Raw genomic sequence first — 20427 nt, 5'->3', positions numbered from 1 at the left:
CAGTATGACCTTTTACGTGCTGCATAGTTTTCCTAACCACTGTTTAGGATTTCTTGTACTGCTGTACCTGCTGTAAATGAAGGGTTCCTTTAACTCATTTAAAACATTTATCTCTACTTTGTTTACTGCTTGTTTGCAGCTTTCATTACTCAGAACCGGATAATGGTCACTTCCTTTCTGATGTGTCCACAGCACACAGAGCCTCCTTCATTCATACCCTCTAATTCTTCATCGCCACTCGTCACACATTCACATTGTGAAAGATTTCATACAGTGGCATTGGCTGTTTACATTGTAAGCCACAGACAAATATTTAAATAAATAAATAAATATTTGTTTCTATCTTGTAATACACACTCAAAACACTGCTTTGCTGCTGCAGACCTTTCTGTGTTTATGATTGCTCTTGGTGCTAATTATCTCTCCCTTGTACGTGAACTTGGTCATGGTTTGACTGGGAAACACTGGGTTGGCTAATGGAGCCGATAACCAGCTTCATGTGGTTAGGATTAGGGGGGAGATAAGATGAATGAATCCAGGTATTGTAAAGATAACCTGGATTTGCTGAACTTGGTTCATTGTACAAGTGTCCCAGGTGTTCCTCAGGAACAGGAGGGTGATGAGACAACTGAAAAAGACTGAGGGAAAAAGACACGTTACACACCCCAGGGGGAGAGATACTAAAACATAGCAGCAGAACGCATACTGCAACACAAAATGTTATTGTGTGTGGTGACTTGAATTCCCAGATTACTCTTAGAGGAGGGAACTGCTGAACAGTGGCGGATTTGTAGATTAGAGTGCATGGAGGGAGGGAAGCAGAAAGACTTGGGCGAGTAATATTTGCAGGTATATGTTTACAGGAGGTTATGAATTATGCAATGATTAAAGTTACAGCAGTAGAAGCAGAGTGGAACGTAAGGCTTTTAAGGAATTATTAACTTATAATTTATAGTCTCCCATAGAAGCTAAAAATAAGCAAACCGTGGTTTGAAAGACTATTTAAGAAGTTCTTCATTTTTAAACATTTATGATTTCTGTAATAATGTTGGTGTCACGGTCCAGGACTGGTCAGGCTTTTTCTCTCCTATCTCTTCTGCTCTCAAGTGGAGTTGGGCAGTTCATACCTTTGACTCCGTCCACTGACAGGTTCCCGCTCTACAACACGCCTCTTCATCACCAGTTTATTGCCCTCCTGTATGCAAGCACCAGCTCGAGCTCTCACTCATTGTCAGATCGTTTTTGTAATGCATGTGTTATTGAGGCTCTCTGATGCTTATTGATAACCCCAGTCAAGCTCTCTCTCAGCTTCTCAGCAACTCTCCAACTGAGCTCACAACCAAACCCCAGCTGATCTGTTCCCATGGAAAGCAGAATTGTGTTTTCACTTATCGAAAATTCACCTGCCTTTCATACATCTTGGGAAAACTCTCGCCTGTCACCCACTGCCCCATGAAATCTGGTACAGAAAGAAACTCAATCAGAGTTAAGATCATAACACACATTTCTTCACTGCAACAATGACATCCACCAAAATGTGCTTCTCCTCTTTGGCAGAAGAAGATTCCTGCTCAGTGAGCTGATTCTTCCCACTGCAGATACCTCTTCATTAACCCGTTTTTCTACACAATAAACCTTTAAGGCAGTGCAGGCTGTGTTCTCGACCCTCCTTTAGAGTCCACCAAAAAAGACTGACCTTCATTTATTATGGTAAATTGATAATGACATACTGCTTATGAGCAGCATACAGTGACTTTTTTACGTTCAAAGATTTTAAAAAGAGTGGTTATGTTAAAGAAAATTCCAAATGCCTTGTTTTCAGTTTAGAGGAAGGGTAGGTTTATTGCTAAGAACAATATTGGGATAATTAACTGCCAAATTTTGAGTCACTTAGTAATGGATTTAGTGAATAAGTCTTTTCAGTTTCAGAGGCTTAGCAAACTGTATTAACAAGGGATTCCACATTCATTATTACAGAGAGAAAAACAAAATCATTCTTATACGTCCTTGGTGACAGAGGAGAAAAAACAAGTTCCCTTTTAACAGAAAGAAACCTCCAGCAGCACCAGGCTCAGCGAGGGCAGGCATCTGCTGTGACTAGTTAAGGGAAAGTAAAGAGAGAAAGGACTGTCAGAATATAAAGTAATATCTTATTTAGTAAATTTAGTATGAACATTTTGGCAGAACTGCTTTTTATTTTTGGGCACAAACTTTCCAAAAAATCTCGGCATTTCTTCTGGAGAGAAAACACTTGCATTTAAGTTTTGATGAGAGCAAACCTGGCCTGGCTTCTAGCTAAAATATGATCAATTGAAATATTTTTTGAACTGGATTAAGGTGCACATGTGCTTACACAAATACAAAATACATTACTAAAGTAAGATATTTTCTATCATTTGAATTTCTGATTTGATGTAATCTACTATCCAACCCTGTGAATTACTATCTCCAATTCCATATTTGAAACAATTATGCAATTGCTATTATTGAATAAATATTTTACCAGTGATTTCTGGTTTTCCCCAAAGAAACAGAGAGAGACCCATGTAGACTCACAGAACAGCTTTGTTTGTGATTTCAATTTACCATCCAGAATCCCAGTTTGATAAGACGTTCGTCTGTTGATAGCGTCAATAGTTGGCTTTGTTTGTCTTTTGTCTTATATGTCTTTAGTTTAGCTTTACTTCCTGTCACTAACACAATCAGTTATACCTGCTTGATCTGTTTCCTTCAAAAGAGGGGAAATATCCCAGAGAAGCGAATTAACAAAGGAGCAAAGAAGCAAACAGCTAAATTTATATAACAATGGAAGTCAAAAGTAGGTGGCCATGGTGGGTAGGGCTTTGATAGTGGCACAGACAGTGGAGGTAGGCAGCAGTTTTCCACTCCAGTGGCAGTGGCAGCCTACAGAAGCTGGGCGACATCAGCAGAAAAAGAAGACTAGTCAGTTGGCTCTATGGCGCCACCTGTTGTCATCTTCTCTCTGCTCTGATTCCCAAATGTGGTCAAACATTAATATATAGTTTTTTATACACAAGTACTTGGAGAAACAAAGGTTTCTGGGGCAATGTGCTCATTTAAAGGCACACAGGGCTAAGGGCTCAGTTCATTCTGGTAAAAAAAAAAAACAACAACTTTGATTCAAAACCAAAGCTTTTGTCTAATGATATTTGGTCTGTTGAAGGCTCACACAAAAAATGCTTCCCAGTTAAGGCCTCAGTTGCACAGACCTAGAGACCAGTTGGCCTGGCAACTAGAGCAGGGCGATATGGCCAAAAATATTTATCACGATATATATTTGAAAATTTGCGATAACGATATAACTGACGATATAATTGATGCGAGACAAAATACAACTCCACAACATTACTAGCGCAAAAAGACAACCTTCCATTTATTTTCACTTAAACAAGAAGCTGGTTTATATGTACATTAAAGCTTTATAAAAATGTAACAGTGCAAATGCATATTCCTTGCTGAAAGTTTAACCAAAAGGCATTTCCAGTAGAAATGGGCTGACATATCCTGAGCATAACCATGTATAATATCCACTGAAGTTAAAAGGAGGTGCTTTGCAACATTAAACTGCAGCGTGCAGTACGCATTTTTCGGACCATAAGGTGCACGGGATTATAAGGCACATTAAGCGAAACAAAGCAGTCAGATAAATCAAACTTTATTAAACTCATTCTTCTTGCTTCCTCCACTTCTGTACCATTGATTCATTAATGCTGTCTTCTATCACAGCTGCTCTGCCCATGTTGTTGCAGTATATTAATGACTAACCTCGTATTGTGGATGGATTATCTCAGTTGTTCTGACTGAAGTTTGGTCCGTTTACAGCATCCTGCCATGCGATTGCATTTGTCTCTAACCATGAGGAACCTTCACGTTAACTTTTATAAGTGGAAAAGTGTTAGTGTTCGTCCTCCAGCTTCACTGTTTATGTTATGCTAACATAGCTGTGTCGCTAGCGATCACGTAGCACATCATTATATACCAGCTAGCCCAACTTCAGTAACCCTACAAACGTCACTGTTGTTTAGTTTTCCGTCTTCATTTATGTTGGAAGTGATAGCAGAGCTGTACGTTTGAATTTTTTCAGAAATCTCTCAGCCAGAACATGCTATATCATGCTTAGGTAACTAGCGAAACTAGCAAGCTAACTTCCGCTAGCTTCCTGCTAACTTCTAACTCCGTTAAATGTAATAACTTTTGTTTTCATGGATGCCTGGAAGTTAAACTTTATAGTTACACCTGGTAAAGCAGCAATGCTGATCGTTTTATTAAAGATGAAAGAATTTAGACAGTTTTTAACTCTCAGTGATGCTGCAGTGTTGTTTGACCTGAAGCATACGGAGTTTAGGACCCAGATTATTCCCAGATTTAAGAGCATCTTAGTCCGACAAATACGACAATAATGACGGCCGCTTGTATGTTCTGCAAAAAAAATGTGCTTTGTTATGTATCTGACGGACAAACACCAAACCAGTTCCACATCACGGAAGTTGCACCATTTTTACAAACCAATTCTGGTTCATCTGTTTCACTCAACAATCGGCCATGTGCGTATGAAAACAAAGACACTGCGCATGCGCATTTTACTCCCATTCTATCGCGATATTTCATTTTCCTATCGTTGCCTAACATTATACCGGTATTACCGTGAACGGTATAATATGGCCCAGCCCTACTGGCAACCCATTGTTTCCATGGAAGATGCTGTCTTCTTGCCAAGTCATCCATGCACTGGTGGTGGAGCCTTGCTGCGGCAATACTGGACACCGGCCGTTAAGAATCCTCGTTTATAGAGCAACAAAGTCCACATTTTAGGAGGCGAGAGCAGAAGGGGGTGGCAGAGCAGGGCAGCCACGAACCAGAAGGTTGGTGGTTCGATCCCAGGCTCCTTCAGTCTGCATGCCAAATATCCTTGGGCAAGATACTAACCCCATGTTGCTCTCCGATGCATCCATCGGAGTATGAATGTTAGAAAGAGCACTTAAGCTTGGGTGAATGAATTAGTTGTATAAAGCACTTTGACTGCTCAGACAGAGTAGAAAAGCGCTATATAAGAACCAGTCCATTTACCAGAAGTATTAGAGAACTTCATACATTTTTAGAGAGACTGCTGCGTTTTTTTAACTTTCAGTTTTACCCTCTGTTAAAAGGTGTTTTGTAAAATCTGCAAACTGACAAGAACTGTTTGCGTGAACTGAGCAAGACCATCTTCCATGTATTGCTCTTGCTACAGCATGCCACACATCTATTCACTACTGTATGTGGAGAAATCTCCAAAAGCTTACCCATTTCTCACTACTCCTTTAACATTTTTTATTTACACGTTCTCTTACCAACATAGCTGCTTGCTGTGTTTCTGATGAATGAGTGTCTTAATCATTCCTGAATCATTTACAAGAATGTCGCAATTAATCTACTGTAAAAGTCAGTGATGTGTTGAAGACTTAATTTTCTCTGCTGGCAAAATACATAGCAGAAAAAAAACATTATGGGAAATAAATGGTTGCCCCAGTGTTAAACCCACATAAAACATGTCTGATTTTGAGCACTGAAAAATCAAAGGACGGGGTGATCTGTAAATGTAAATCTATATACAAATGAAGATACCACTTCATTAGGCTACTTTCACAAATATTAACTCTTCGATGACTCATTGGATTTGAGACATCAGTCTGAGGGTCATAACTCAGACAGCTCACTTGCATGCTGTGTGCTTTGGATGAGCAGTGAATATCCACGTAAAAAGAATCACAATGTTAATAATAATGGGAGAAGCACAAAACTCACAAGTGTGAAAGTGATAAAGGATGAATGGATCTTAGTGATGGATTTTAAGTGACCTCTAGCTATGACCATACAATGACTGTAGCATATGTTTAAATGTTCCATATATTCCTCAAGACGGTCAAACAAATATTGATAAAACGTATAAATATTGCCTGGGTGCCGACATCTATAAAATTCCACAGTTGTATATATTTGTGCAATTGACAGTTTGATTGAACACTTGAGAACTTAAGACTCATGTTTTATGTTTAGTATTCAGTTTGAGGGGGATTTCAGTTGAACAATCCTTTTTCAGATGAAGTAAAGTAAGTAAGTAAAGTTTATTTATTAAGCGCTTTTCATAGACAGGTAGTCACAAAGTGCTGCACACAGAGATTAAAATAAACAGTACGATAAATAGCAAAATGCACAATATACACAATATAGAGTTTAAATGTAGATTAAAAATATAAAAATGTAAAAAGCCAAACCAAACGTAGTTGTAGAGGTAGACTGTTCCACAGCCTTGGTGCCACAGACTGAAAGGCTCTGTCCCCTTTCGTCTTCAGATGTGTCCTGGGAGCAACCAACAAACTCTGAGTCTGTGAGCGGAGACGGCGAGCAGTAGTGTATTTTGTGAGAAGCTTGGATAAATAATCTGGGGCTTGGCCATTTAGTGCTCTGTACGTTAAAACAATAATTTTAAAACGAATTCTAAAATCTATTGGGAGCCAATGTAAAGAACATAAAATAGGAGTGATGTGAGCTCGCTTGCTAGAGCGAGTTAGTAATCTGGCTGCTGCGTTTTGTATAGCTTGGAGGCAAGAAAGAGATGATTTATCCAAGCTGGTAAACAGGGAATTACAATAATCTAAATGCGATGACACAAATGCATGGACAATTTTTTCCAGTTCAGCTAAGGAGACCATATGTCGCAGTTTAGAAATATTCCTTAAATGAAAGAAACAGGAACGAGACAGAGATTTTACGTGTGAGTCAAGGCCCAGAGAAGAGTCAAATATTACTCCAAGATTTTGAATATTTGGCTTAGCAGAAGAACAGAAAGGGGCAAGAACCTGACTGATTTTAGAATGTAGATCAGGAGGAGCTATGATCATGGTCTCTGTCTTGCTCATGTTTAAAACAAGGTAATTGTTAGAAAGCCAGTCAGAAACCTGAGTTAAGCACTGGACTAGGGTGGACAGCCTATCCAGCTGATGAGGCTTAAAGGACATATACAGCTGAATGTCATCGGCATAGAAATGATAAGACAGGTCACTAAAAGACTGAATAATGCCAGCTAAAGGAAGCATATAAAAAGAAAATAATAATGGACCCAAAACTGAACCCTGTGGAACCCCGCAGGTTAGGGCAGCAGTGTTAGAGGAGAACCTATCAGTCCTAACAGAAAAAGTCCTGTCTGATAAGTAGGAAGAAAACCAGTCTAAGGCGGTGCCAGATACACCAGCCAGAACCTTCAGCCTGTTGAGTAGGATTTTGTGGTGGATGGTGTCAAAGGCAGCGCTAAGATCAAGCAAAATGATCACGGAACAATTTCCTGCATCAGATGCCATTAGTAGATCATTATAGACCCTTAAGAGAGCGGTCTGCGTAGAGTGCTGCTTTTGAAAGCCAGACTGAAAAGGGTCAAAAATCTGCAATTGGCATAGTAAGGACCTGAACTGATTTTCTACAATCTTTTCTAGTAATTTACTTATATATGGCAATCTTGAAATAGGACGATAACTACTAGGGGAGGTAGGATCTAGATTCTGTTTGTTTAACAGAGGGGTTACCTCAGCACGTTTAATATAGGACGGAACACAGCCTTGCCTCAGTGAATTGTTGATAATGGATAGTAATGTGGGACCAATGCTGGTGAGAGTCCCAGACAGGACAGAGGGAGGTAATATATCTAAGGAGCATGATGAGGATTTCATTTTACCTATTACTGCAATTAAGTCATTGAGTGTGATTGGAGAAAAAGAAGTAAATGACCCGGGACAACAAGGGGCATCTTCATAAGGGGAGGCACTTGAGGAGATTTTGGATCTCAAGTCCATCACCTTATTTACAAAGTAATTACAAAGTAATTGAGGAAAGTGCTACAGTCTTCGTCAGAAAGTAACACAGCGGAGAAACAATACTATTGATAGTATCAAATAGAATTCTTGGGTTATTTTTATGACGATTTATGAGATTATTGAAGTAAGAGGATCTGGCCTCTTTAACTGACTCATTATATAAGTGAAGAAGTTCTTTGAAGTGTTCCCGATGGACAACCAGCCCAGTGGACTTCCAGAGACGCTCTGCTTTTCGACAGGAGCGTCGAAGACCACGGGTTTGATTATTTAACCATGGTGTGCAGGAACTAACAGTGCAATGACTAGTTTTGAAAGGAGCAACCTGATTAAGAATGGCAAGACAGTGTTCATTAAAAGAATTAATAAGGATGTCAACCTCGTCAGAAGGTTTAAAATTAAAAAGAGAAGAAAACTTTAAAATGACAGAGTCATCAATAAAGCGCCTGCGCTTAATAAAACTTTGGGGAAGAGACTCTGAATTGAACAATACATTAAAAAAGACTGACTTATGATCGCTAAAAGAAACATCATTTAAGTTCATGTGGTCAAGGGAAACACCACAGGTGAAGACCAAGTCCAGAGTATGCCCAGCTGTGTGAGTCGGACCTGATACATGTTGAACAAAATTAAAAGAGTCCATAATGCTCAGGAACTCCTTAGTGGTACTATTTGATGAGTCCTCTGCATGAATGTTGAAGTCACCAACAATGATGACCTTGCCCAGTTTAATCGTGAAAGTTAAAAATTCTTGTAGGTCTGACAGAAAAGATGCAGCAGACCCAGGTGGACGATAAATTAAAATGCCGTATATGGGCTGTTCTCCTCCAATTTTTATCATAATCATCTCAAAAGAGTTGTAACAGCTTGAGGAGATCATCTGGCATAAGAATGTCTTTTTGAAAATTACCGCTGTTCCACCCCCTCGTCCAGATATCCGAGGCGCACAGAGAAATGAACAGTCAGCGGGACACAGCTCTAAAAGATGTGAGACTTCATTCTCACGCTGCCACATCTCAGAGATAAACATAGAATCAAGCTTCTCCGCACAGAACAAGTCATTTAAGATATAAGACTTGTTGGCAATTGAGCGCGCATTAATTAACATCCATTTAACGCTGCGACCCACCGGGACAGGGGTAGAGTTTCCAGGAACAGAGTTCGTACTATGCGGTAAGCTGCGCAGCAAAACAGGGTTCCTGCCGCGATGAGGCATTGCTTTCCATACTTTTAGGTGGAAGCTTGGGTGGTAAACACAGTGGGTTGTGGGGATTAATCCAGCTCCGACAAGTCTCAGGCGGATCTTACCGCTAGCAGCCCAGGAATAAAGCCCCCGAAGATCTGCCTCTTTCCGAAGACGACGGAGCAGGACAACAAAGCCGGCTCTCTTCCCCCGCTTCCTCCGACGAGGCCTCTGAAGCAAAATTGAGCTGACCGGTGTTGTGCCAAAAAGTGATTGCCTGCTAAAAACTGATTTCCAATGTTTCCGTGTATTTTTTATGTGTAATATCTTTACGTATGTTGGTAAATAGACTTCGGTGAACAGCGTTTACAAAGGGGTTATATATAGAATTAAAAAATTATCTGTTTTTTCAAGTATCTTTACAACTCTGTGTTATTGTACTTACATTATAACCAATCCGGTCCTTTATCCCCACTTAAAATATTTTTACAGAACTATTGTAATATTTGCTGCCATGTCTGCTGTCCTCTTGGCCAACTTACTCTTACAAAAGACATTTGTAATGTTAATGAGATTTTTTTTTTAACTGCATAAATAAAGGTTATATAAAAGTCACTGCCAAAAACTGATTGCGGCTTCTACCTTGTTACACTAATGTTGTTTGTGGCTCAATATGACTTTATGTCATCCATGAGGGATGCATTTGACATATGTTTCACATATTATAGCCCAACAAGTTACTAGCAGTTTAAATACCAGCAATCAGTTTTTGGCAAATACCGGAAATCAGTTTTTGGCAGACGATCACTTTTTGGCACAACACCGGCAAGAGTGGAGGTGAACCGGGTGCTGTGTCGCGCTCAAGCAGTGGTGGGAAAACAACGTCGTATCGTTGACTCTGAAAGTTATCCATAGCAGATTTGATCGCCAGTAACGCATGGCGATCATAAATCCGAAGGGAGATGACATCGGACAAAACTGTAGCAAGAACACTTGCATAACATATAAAGTAAACAAACACACGGACGGAGGCAGCGCCACAGCCAAACACAGGCGCCATCTTGCTTCTTGGGACAACAACAGTAATGAAAAAATCACACAAAATATGACTCTTTTTTTTTTTTCTTTTTTTTTTTAATAGTTGTTAACTTAAAATGGCACCAAATAGTATACCCCCAAAGCAAACCTTTCCGTATGCCAACATTTCTTCAGCTATTTTCAGGGCAGGGTCGAATGATGATGAGCTACAATAAAATGCATCATGGCCTCAATTCAATTCAATTGTATTTATATAGCGCCAAATCACAACAAAAGTCTCCTCAAGGCACTTCATAGATACAGAGAAAAACCCAACAATCATATGACCCCCTTTGAGCAAGCACTTTGGCGACAGTGGGAAGGAAAAACTCCCTTTTAACAGGAAGAAACCTCCGGCAGAACCAGGCTCAGGGAGGGGCGGCCATCTGCTGCGACCGGTTGGGGTGAGAGAAGGAAGACAGGATAAAGACATGCTGTGGAAGAGAGACAGAGGTTAATAACAGATATACACTACATTTTCATCAATGACATTTTTCATCCCCTCGTATTCATCCTTCTTCTCTGCCTCTCTCTCTGCCTCTCTCTCTCTGTGCTCATCTCTGTGTACTGTGTTGTGTTTAAGGTCCACATCTTGGTGTCAGTATTTTCAGTTTCGTGTCCTCCCTGCTAATTGTCTTCAGCTGTGTTCCCACTTCCCTCATTACCTTCTGTGTATTTATGTCAGTGTCCCTTTGTTCTGTGTTGCGTCGTCCCTCTAGGTTGTGTGCATTTACCGTGTCTTCCCAGCGCCTCAGCTTTAGTTGCTCCTAGTTTAGTTATTGTATGGCTTCTTATGTTCCTGTTAATAAAGACCTGGCTTAGAGTTCATCCCCGTGTGTCTAGAGCCGTGCATTTGGGTCCTCTCTTGCCTTCACACAGCCGCCGCTTGACACTATATTTAGATGAAGGTCAGATGGAGGTCTCAGACTGCTTGCTGCTGGATTGGAAAAGAAAACACCAAAAAAGAGCCACGTGACAGCAACTGCAACATTGCTACTAAATTTGAAAAGTGACTTGTGATGACTTGTGATGTGTTGGAGCTTTTGCTCCATAACCCTTTTTTATTCATGGTGCGCAGAAATCATTTGAGCCACATGTGATTCCGAAGATCCTCCAGGGTGAAGCGGTCCTTGTAGTGCTTCCTCAGACACCCCGTCAAAAAATCCCTGCATTCTTTACAGAAATGAAATACTCTTGTTAAAGTTATCCACAAAGTTATTTCACCTTTCTTATATCAACAGCCCTTTTGGCAGAAATCTTACTGTTTGAAATGTCAGCTAAAATCGGTGGGTTTTGGTTGATGATCTTGTAGTCGCAGTCAAATGGTAACTTGTTGTGTAACAGCTGGTACATCACAACACCCAGCTGCCAGGCTGTAGTATATTCTGCAGAGCAGAAGCCGTACATGAACCACTCTGGACTATTGTAGATCCTGGTTCCTAGAACACAAAGATAAGAAGAATTAATGGGGAGGGAACATGATGTGGAGACAGTTCATGACAGCACAACGCTGTGGCTGAAAACATACCTGCGTTCCTCCTGAACCTTTGTCCCGGAGTAAACGTGACTCCACAGCCAAAATCGATGTATCGCACTCGGGGTTCCTCCGAAGATGTTTCAATCAGAATGTTGTGCGGTTTAATATCTCGGTGGAAAACCCCCTTGTTATCCATCGTAATGGCTGCGTCAACTAGTTGTTTCATTATGACCTAAAAGAAAGGAAGCCATATTTGGAGGCACAGGACATTCTCTATGAAAAAACTGCTGTAAGCTCCAAATGCTCGTCACTTACCTTAACATGTGTCTCTGACAGAGGTTTATCTGTAGTTTTGAGGTAATTGTCTAAGTCCATGCAATTTTCTGGTTTCTCAAAAACCATAATAAGCTCATCTTCCAGATCAAACCAGTCAAGTAGAAGTGGGGTTATACTGCTTTCTGTATCGTGTGGCCCAGCCCCAACTTGTATCAGTAGCGCCACCTCCAGGGGAACATCAGTACTTTTCCCATTCCAATCCTTCAGAAGGAAAGTTACTTCAGGTCAGTATTCAGAATTTCAACCAAAGTAGTCTATCAGCGTACAAGACAGTTTTGAAAAATATCCACAAAAGGTGTTTGTTCCGCTGTTGTACGGCACTACGTTGCCTGGCGGAAGGGCATGTGATCAGACACACAGTATCGGGGTTCAAGAGTGGTATGTTGGTCACATGTCCATCCGCCAGGCAACATAGTGCCGTACAAGTAGCGCGAAAAACAAACTTCAAAGTAGCACTACACGTTCAGCCGGAGGCGTGGATGACGAGCGGCAATAAACTTGCGAAAAGCAAGTTATGCTTAACTCCACCGGTGGAATCTGACAGCGTGGAAAAGTGTGAAAACATCCATGATTACCAACGGATTTCGAAGGGCTGGACCGCTGCATGATGGAGAGGAGGACACCGCCACGGCCCTTCTGAGGGTGTTCGACTCTGACACTGACAACGAGGATTTGTTTGGTTTTGAAAGTGACAACGAAGGAAAGAAGCTGAGAGTGGATGACGAAGCCACCCTGAGCCTGTTCGTTTCCGACACTGGAGAAGAGGACTTTGGTGGTTTTAGTGCGCAGGAAGATGGTGGTGAATGACTGACTTTTCTTGAGCCTAAAAGGTAGTCCGAATCTATTTTTCTGGTGTGCTGTAGGTTATTGTTATGTACTACATTTGTTACTCATTTATGAAGCACAGTACATGTTTCGTACTTGTAATTACCGCTACTTGTACATATACCTGAAAAATTATGCAAATATGTACCCGTAACTTGTTTTTCAAAATATTAATAAAAGGGGTGTGTCTCCAAACAGCCATCTCTTTCCTGACAATTCCCTTTGTGCATATTCTCTTACATATGATAAGTCAACATTGAAACACCTGCGGCTTTTAGTCAGGTGCGGCTAATGTATGTACAAAACAGGATTTTCCCCTGATTTTAGCTTGTGCGGCTAATATTCAGGTGCGCTTTGTAGTCCGGGAAATACGGTAGTCACAAAATGACCTGATTTTTAACTCATTCACTGCCATTGACGTCTATAGCCGTCAATTGCAGTGAATGAGTCAATGGGTTTAACTCATTCACTGCCAATGGCTGGCAGTGAATGAGTTAAAAAGCATTCTTTCCACTGAAACATGTCAGTTTAAACAATAAGGTGACCCACTGTTCATAGAATTCGACCATATTTCCTGACGATTTCACACACAACTGTGAGACCAGTCTGGTTCATGCACGGAGGAAATACGTGCCTTATGCTTGATGCCTGAGAAGGCCTGAAATAATATAAATACCTGCTGGAATAAGAAAAGACGCTTACCATTGTTGTGCGCGCAAGTCTGCGCTGTTGAACATGTTTGATTGCCACCTGCATTAAAGACATTTTCTGGGTTAGAGAAGTACAAACAGGAATAAACAGAAGATCTGTGAAATGCAAATGTAAGAAGCCATACTGGAAAACTGTCTTTTATGCGTATTCCAGAAAACACGGTGGCAAAGCCTCCATGACCCAGCACCTCCAGCTCTTGATATTTTTCCAGGAAGTCTTCTGCAGACACACAGGAAAAACATACAGGTTATGACTTGTTACACAGAAAACAGCTGGCACAGTCCTATAGAGCTTTGTTATAACATTTCTATTAATTGGTAAATAGCAGCTACATTTTAGGAGATTAGTAGGTAGGTAACGTCATTACTGCCCAGAGTGTCTCTTATTGTCGATTGGTCCCACAGGAATCAAACCCAATCTCAAACCCCAGGACAAATTCTAAAGGATCTTGTGATCCAGCTCAGAAATATTGCCATTATCTTACCTTTTCTGTCAGTGCCGGATATCCTCGGTGAGTCACATGTTTCAGAGGGTTCCTGGGTGGGACTCTCCTCTGGGCTCGTTGTCCTGCTTTTTTTGCTGGATGGTCCCTCAGATTCGTCACTAGTGCTCTTCCGTTTGTTGCTCCTCTTAATTATACTAGAGTCGCTTGAAGGCACTATGAGAAGGCCAACTAAAATGGAAAAAGTAGTTTGACTTTAAGCATTTTCAGTCCAACTCTGTGTGTCAACTGCTTTCTACTGACTTTCTTAGGTCTGGCAATCGTGCATTAATAACTGCACACTGAAAATCAACACAAAGAAGGCTAAACTACAAAGTTAAAGACCGTTAAGTACACAGTTAAAGTCACAAAATAAACTACACAGCCAAGATAATGTCACAGCTAAAACAGGTCTTATCACTTACATTTCAAACTGGATTCCCCAGAAACAAAGTGGCTGGGACCCAGTTTTGGACCTCCACTGCTTTTGCTTTTTTTGGGGGATTTGTCCAGTCTTTCAGGTAAGTCCTTTCTCTTTCTTCCCTCTATTCTTCCATCTGGAGTCATCTTCACCAGTGTGGAGATGCAAGGCTCTGTTTGGTGTCCTGAAATCAACAAAAGATGATTTTGTTTAAGTCAAATTCAGTTGCCTCAAATAAAAACCCAGAAGCATGGATAATTACCATATGAATCCCATTTGACTTACCTAGAGGGTTATTCAGATCCACAGGACGTGGTGCAGTATAAGTTGGCCAAGACTTTGACATTGTGTGATTCATTTAGGTTAATTTAGTTTCAGGATTTCACTCTTCACTCTGCAAAGATGCAATGAGCTGTGTGTTAGAACTATGATCTTTAGTGTCTTATAACAACGAGGTGATGACATCACAAGATTTTGGAGTTCTTGGTTTCCATAGCTACAGAACATCAGCCTGGGCTAGGCAGTAGTTTCTGGTGAAGGCAAAGTTCTGTAAAGATTTATTTAGGGGTGCAATATTGCAAAAACTGTAGCGCAGCTGCATAAATGCATGTTTATAGAGGGCTGCTTCAAGGTGGGAACTGTGCTTCTACAACAAAGGCCATAAAACTAGTTAGGAACAAGCAATGGATACTCTAGATAATATTGTAGCTATTATACCAACAAGAAGGACTCTCTTTGGGCAGCATTTACTTGTAAGGCAGTAGTGAAGGCTAATGGATAGCTTTGCAGGCTAAAAGTTAACAGCACAGGTTAAGTCAAAATTCACTTGATTTCAGTTTTATTTACAGCACCAAATCACAAAAACAGTTGCCTAAAGGTGCTGGAATGTGTTGACTGATCTATAAATCGTATCTGTGAGCATTATTGTGACTAGCTGCTCACTAAATGTATGAGCAGTATTGGATGTAATGCATAATAAAATTATGCGTTACTGTGATGAGGTTATATTTTTCAAGGTTCAAAGGCTATAGAAAGAAAGCACGTGTAGCCCAGTGAATTTGAACTTCCACAGTTATTCTTTTTCCTTTCCTGCCTAATGTATTTTCTTATAATTTCTCAATAATTTATTTGCTCTGTTTTACCGAACCTCCGACTGTCTTGGTGAGTGTTGTGGAAGTTAGTATTGTTAGCTGATGTAACAAGCATGGTACCTGCTTCCCAACTCTATCAGTGTGGGGTTTTTTCTTTTTTTCTTTAACCGCTGGTTCTTCATATTTATGTTCCACTTGTATACCTCATCTGTTTGTATGTTGTATACTCACTGATTGTTCAATAAAGTTCTTGTTAAAAATACATACATATACATATATATATATATGTATATATATATATATATATATATATATTGGTGTGTGGGTGTCGGGCAGGCACCAATGATGTTTTTAAAACAGCATTTTTTAGTATTCAGTTGTTTTTATTAATATTGTTTGTTTTATGTTCAAGTTAACCGTGTGATAGACCTGCTTCAGCCAATGCTCTTCATTCGACTTTTATTCCTCTTTGTGCACCTGCGAAGGTAACTGCTGCAGCAGCAGTGTGTAATATGTGATTAGAGTCCAGTAGCTGAATAAAGAGTGTTATGCAAATTGTTACCATTGTTTCAGAGGTTGACTAAAAAGAGATAAAAATATAGTTTTATACATCAAAAACATTATTCTAATGATAATTGCTGATTAACACTTATTGTAAGGTGAGTTCAAGTTGTTTCAGAAAAACTTGATCATTATTGATTGATTGAATCTTTATTTTGAACATGTTGAAAAAGTACAACAAAATAGAATTAAAAGAGACAAATGAACAACCACAACTCCAAATAACGTTCATGTTCAAAAAGGAGCAGGAAGAAGCATAAGCTTATTTAATCCCACCCCTTTTCCACTATCTAGTATAGTATCAATAGACTACAGAAATACCTCCTTGCAATTACATTATATGTCATGTGTATTTTTTTTTTTTAATATATATACATATATGTTTCTATCTATCCATACATACGTATATACACATACGCACATATACACATTTTCAATAACCCCATTAACACCTCAAGGATACACAACCTACAAATATATATATATATATATATACCAACATACCCGTGCACCCGCACACACATGAAAATATTAGACAAGAACACCCTATCAAATCTCTACCTTTTCCCTGTACCCTGTAAAAACCATATCCTTAAACCGCTTTTTAAACTGCGCCATGCTCGGACATTGCTTCATATCTTTACTTAGTCTGTTCCACAGCTTCATTCCACACACAGACATGCAAAAACTTTTTAATGTTGTACGGATACGAGGATGTTTTAAATTTAATTCCCCCCTCAAATTGTATCCCCGTTCCCTTTTAGAAAACATTTTTAGAATATTGTCAGGAAGCAGGTTATTTATTGCTTTATATATAATTTGTGCAGTGAGAAAATGAACCAGATCTGTGAATTTTAGAATTTTTGATTTTAAGAATAGTGGATTTGTATGATCTCTGTAACCAGTTTTATGGATTATCCTTATGGCCCTTTTTTGTAATAGAAAGATTGATGATAGCGAACATTTGTAAGTATTGCCCCACACCTCTGCACAGTAATTCAAATACGGTGCATCAGGGAACAATAGAGAATGTGGAGTGATTTGTGGTCCAGAATGTGTTTTACTTTACTCAAGATTGAGACACTTCTTGAAATTTTGTTATGTATATGATTTATATGAGACTTCCAGTTTAATTTATCATCTATAATCACACCAAGAAACTTATGTTCAAGTACTCTTTCAATTTCCACACCATCTAAATGAATCTGCACTTGTGCATTTCTAAGGGAATTCTCAAATAAGATTATTTTAGTTTTACTTAGATTTAGCGATAGTTTGTTCCTGTTAAACCTTTTTTTAATTTTGCACATTTCTGAAGTAATTGTATCCAGCAGCTCCTTTAGATTCCCCCCAGAACAAAAAATATTTGTGTCATCTGCAAATAATACTAATTTTAATATATCAGATGCCTTACAAATATCACTTATATAAATAATAAATAATTTTGGACCCAGTACAGAGCCTTGTGGAACACCACAAGCAATGTCCAAGCATGATGATGAATGGACACCCAGCTTCACAAATTGTTTCCTGTCACTTAAATAATTTTTCACCCATTGCAGTACAACCCCCCTGATCCCGTACCGTTCCAGTTTATTAATTAATATGTCATGATTGATTGTGTCGAATGCTTTCTTGAGATCCAGAAATACTCCAGCTGCATACTGTTTCTGATCTATAGCATTCGTAATCTCATCAATTGATTCGATTAATGCCAGAGATGTTGATCTTTTTGATCTGAATCCATATTGACTGTCAGAGAGTATTTGTCTAATCGTTTATTAAACAGGTTTTCTAGGATTTTGGAGAATTGTGGTAGTAAAGAAACAGGCCTGTAATCTTTTGAAGTGGCGTCTATCCCCGGTTTTATACAGCGGCACAACTTTAGCTATTTTCATTTTGTTTGGCACTTTTCCCGTCTGAAATGATAAGTTGCAAATATATGTTAGAGGTCCTACAATTCCTTCAATGACCTTCTTGTCGATTTTCATGTCAATATCATTACAATCAGTAGATGTTTCATATTTACACATGTGTACAATGTCAATTATTTCTTTTTCCTCCACTGATGCGAGGAACATTGAGTTAGGGTTCCTATCAATCAGGTTTTCACTACATTCTACTGATGGCAGTGACTCAGGAATTTGTTCTGCCAGTTTTGGTCCAATATTTACAAAATAATGATTAAAGCTGTTGACCTTATCAGCAGTGTTTTCCATAATATTGCCATTGTCGATAAAGTATTGAGGATAACTTTGTTGTCCAGAATTATTTTTAATGATACCGTTTAAAACATCCCATATTCCCTTCATATTATGTTTATTGTTGTTCAATATTTTACTATAATACTCCTTTCTACATACACGTATAATATTGGTCAACTTATTTTTGTATTTTTTATATTTATTTTCAGCATCTTTTGTTCTTTGTTTTAGGAATTCCCTATAGAGTGTATTTTGCTTTTTACATGCGTTTTGTAAACCCTTGGTGATCCATGGTCTATCTGAATATTTGTGCTTTCTGTTGTATTTTATTGTTGGACAGTTTTTATCGTACAACTCTATGAATATTCTTAAAAATATGCCATATGCAATATCAATATCAGCTTCTTTGTACACATTGTGCCAGTCCTGATTTAATAGATCGTTCTTAAATGCATTCATAGTTTCTTCTGTCCTTACACGTCTGTATCTCAGTTGTTCTTCATGCTGATTTTTCTTATAATTAGTGTCATAAACTGCAAAAACTGGTAGGTGATCACTGATGTCATTAATTAATATTCCGCTCACGATGTTGTTTTCCATATTGTTAGTGAAAATATTGTCAAGTAAGGTGGCACAATGTGGTGTAATTCTGCTAGGCCTGGTTATTTTAGGATGTAAACTCAAACTGTACATAGTTTTTAGGAATTCGTCGGTCATTTTATGCTTTTTCGGGTTCAACAGGTCAATATTAAAATCACCACAGATAAACATAACTTTTTGATTTGTTTTAGAGAATATTTCCTCTATGAAGTCATTAAATACTTGAATACTAGAGCCAGGTGTTCCATTTTTCTCTTTTTCCTTATAAATTTCAATTGTTATACATTCTAATAAATTATCAATTACAGTTGTCATACTTTCTACCACCTTGTAATTTAGGTTTTTATCCACATACACAGCTACTCCCCCTCCACTCTTGTTCCTTCTATTTACAAAATTCACTTCATATCCCTCCAGTCCAAAGTCCATTCCTTTCTCCGCATTGATCCATGTTTCAGAAATGGCAATAATTCCAAATGGATTTGTCAACTCATTTAGATTCCTTTATATTGTTGAAGTTGGCATACAGACTTCTGCTATTAAAATGGATTATTGATCATTTATTTTCCGTGCTGATGGTGTGCTTAAACTGTTCATCAGTGAAGTAGCAGCAGTTACTGCTGATGTTGTAGAAGAAATTATTTTCCGGGTCTATATCCTTTTCTAAGTCTAGAACATTATGGTCTGTGTATCGAAATGTTCTCAGTTCCTGATTACCATAAAGAGATTCCAATGAGTTATATTGATATTGTTGCTGGATGCAGATGAAGTTCTTTTGGACTGTGCCATGTGTTGTGTTGTGTGTCACGTCACATGTGTATTCATACCTCCAGAGTAAGTTGAACCTCAGTATTTGTCCAGCTCCTCCATATTTCTGATGACCAACACTTTGGCTTGTTCCGGTGTTCCATTGAGTTTAATGAATACTTTGCAGTTGGTGGTCCATGTATTTTGAATTTTTCCCTGTTTCTTCAAGTAACGTGCTTTCCTGGCAATGTCCGCATTTCTTTTTATCAGATGTTCATTCATGAAGACATCGGATCCTTTCAGTTTCTTTCCTTGTTTTAACAGTGCTGTTTTGTGTTTTCTGTTAGCAAATCTCACAATGATGGCTGGTTTGTCACTGTCATTTTTTCGGGGTAGAGGGTGGCAAGCCTCAATGTTGTTATATCCACTTCCACACCGTAGAAAGGTAACCACTTGATGCTCCGTGGAGTTGACATCTTCCTCTCCTGGCCCTCCTACATTGTCAGCGGTGACCGCCCGGGCGTATGACCGGGGTTTGATGCGAAGCCCCGTGATGATAACATCGTTCATCCGGGTGTCCTGCTCCAAATCCGCCACTCTGTTCTCCAGGTACGCCAGCCGCCGATCCTTCTCGGCGTTCTGGATGCGGAGAGCCTTAACTTCCTCGGCCAGGTCCAGGATGGCTTTCTGCTGCAGTTTGACAGTAGAAATCTCCTCTGTCATAAACTCCAGCGACTTCTTAATATCGTCACCTTCCTCGGCTGACAGAACTTTTTTCGGGCCCATGCTGAGAGACGCTCTTGTAGCGTTGCCGTGACGACCGGCTAGCTAGTTGATGCTAGCGTCCT

General features: G+C 39.3%; 1 protein-coding gene across 2 annotated transcripts; it reads right to left on the bottom strand.

Annotated features, from left to right (window-relative positions):
- Positions 1–11183: 11183 nt before the first annotated feature.
- On the bottom strand, positions 11184–20202 carry LOC120745846 (serine/threonine-protein kinase pim-2-like). 2 transcript variants are annotated; one of them, XM_040051028.1, is made up of 10 exons: positions 19660–20201; positions 14662–14770; positions 14381–14560; positions 13959–14147; positions 13599–13693; positions 13466–13513; positions 11918–12139; positions 11654–11834; positions 11388–11564; positions 11184–11298 (listed from the first exon to the last, which is right to left on the bottom strand). In XM_040051028.1, the coding sequence occupies exons 2-10, from the start codon at positions 14732–14734 to the stop codon at positions 11207–11209; spliced, it is 1257 nt and encodes a 418-aa protein (XP_039906962.1). In that variant the 5' UTR covers positions 14735–14770; positions 19660–20201; the 3' UTR covers positions 11184–11206. The 2 variants fall into 2 exon arrangements, with proteins under 2 accessions (XP_039906962.1, XP_039906963.1); XM_040051029.1 differs by lacking the exon at positions 14662–14770 and having other exon boundaries at positions 19660–20202.
- Between the last annotated feature and the right edge of the window lie 225 nt (positions 20203–20427).

The sequence above is a fragment of the Simochromis diagramma genome, unplaced genomic scaffold, assembly GCF_900408965.1.
Source record: "Simochromis diagramma unplaced genomic scaffold, fSimDia1.1 OVJJ01000131.1, whole genome shotgun sequence".
NCBI classification, from domain to species: Eukaryota; Metazoa; Chordata; class Actinopteri; order Cichliformes; family Cichlidae; genus Simochromis; species Simochromis diagramma.
Note: the sequence above shows the minus strand (reverse complement) of the source record. Positions and strands in the feature narration are given on the sequence as shown.

What these genes read in the sequence shown, in the direction of transcription:
- LOC120745846 (XM_040051028.1), bottom strand. Translation starts at nt 14,734, where the DNA reads ATGAATCACACAATGTCAAAGTCTTGGCCAACTTATACTGCACCACGT. An exon ending in GGATCTGAATAACCCTCTAG is followed by an intron (nt 14,561 to 14,661) that starts GTAAGTCAAATG and finishes TGTTGATTTCAG; the next exon opens with GACACCAAACAGAGCCTTGC. An exon ending in AAGGTTCAGGAGGAACGCAG is followed by an intron (nt 11,565 to 11,653) that starts GTATGTTTTCAG and finishes TTTGTGTTCTAG; the next exon opens with GAACCAGGATCTACAATAGT.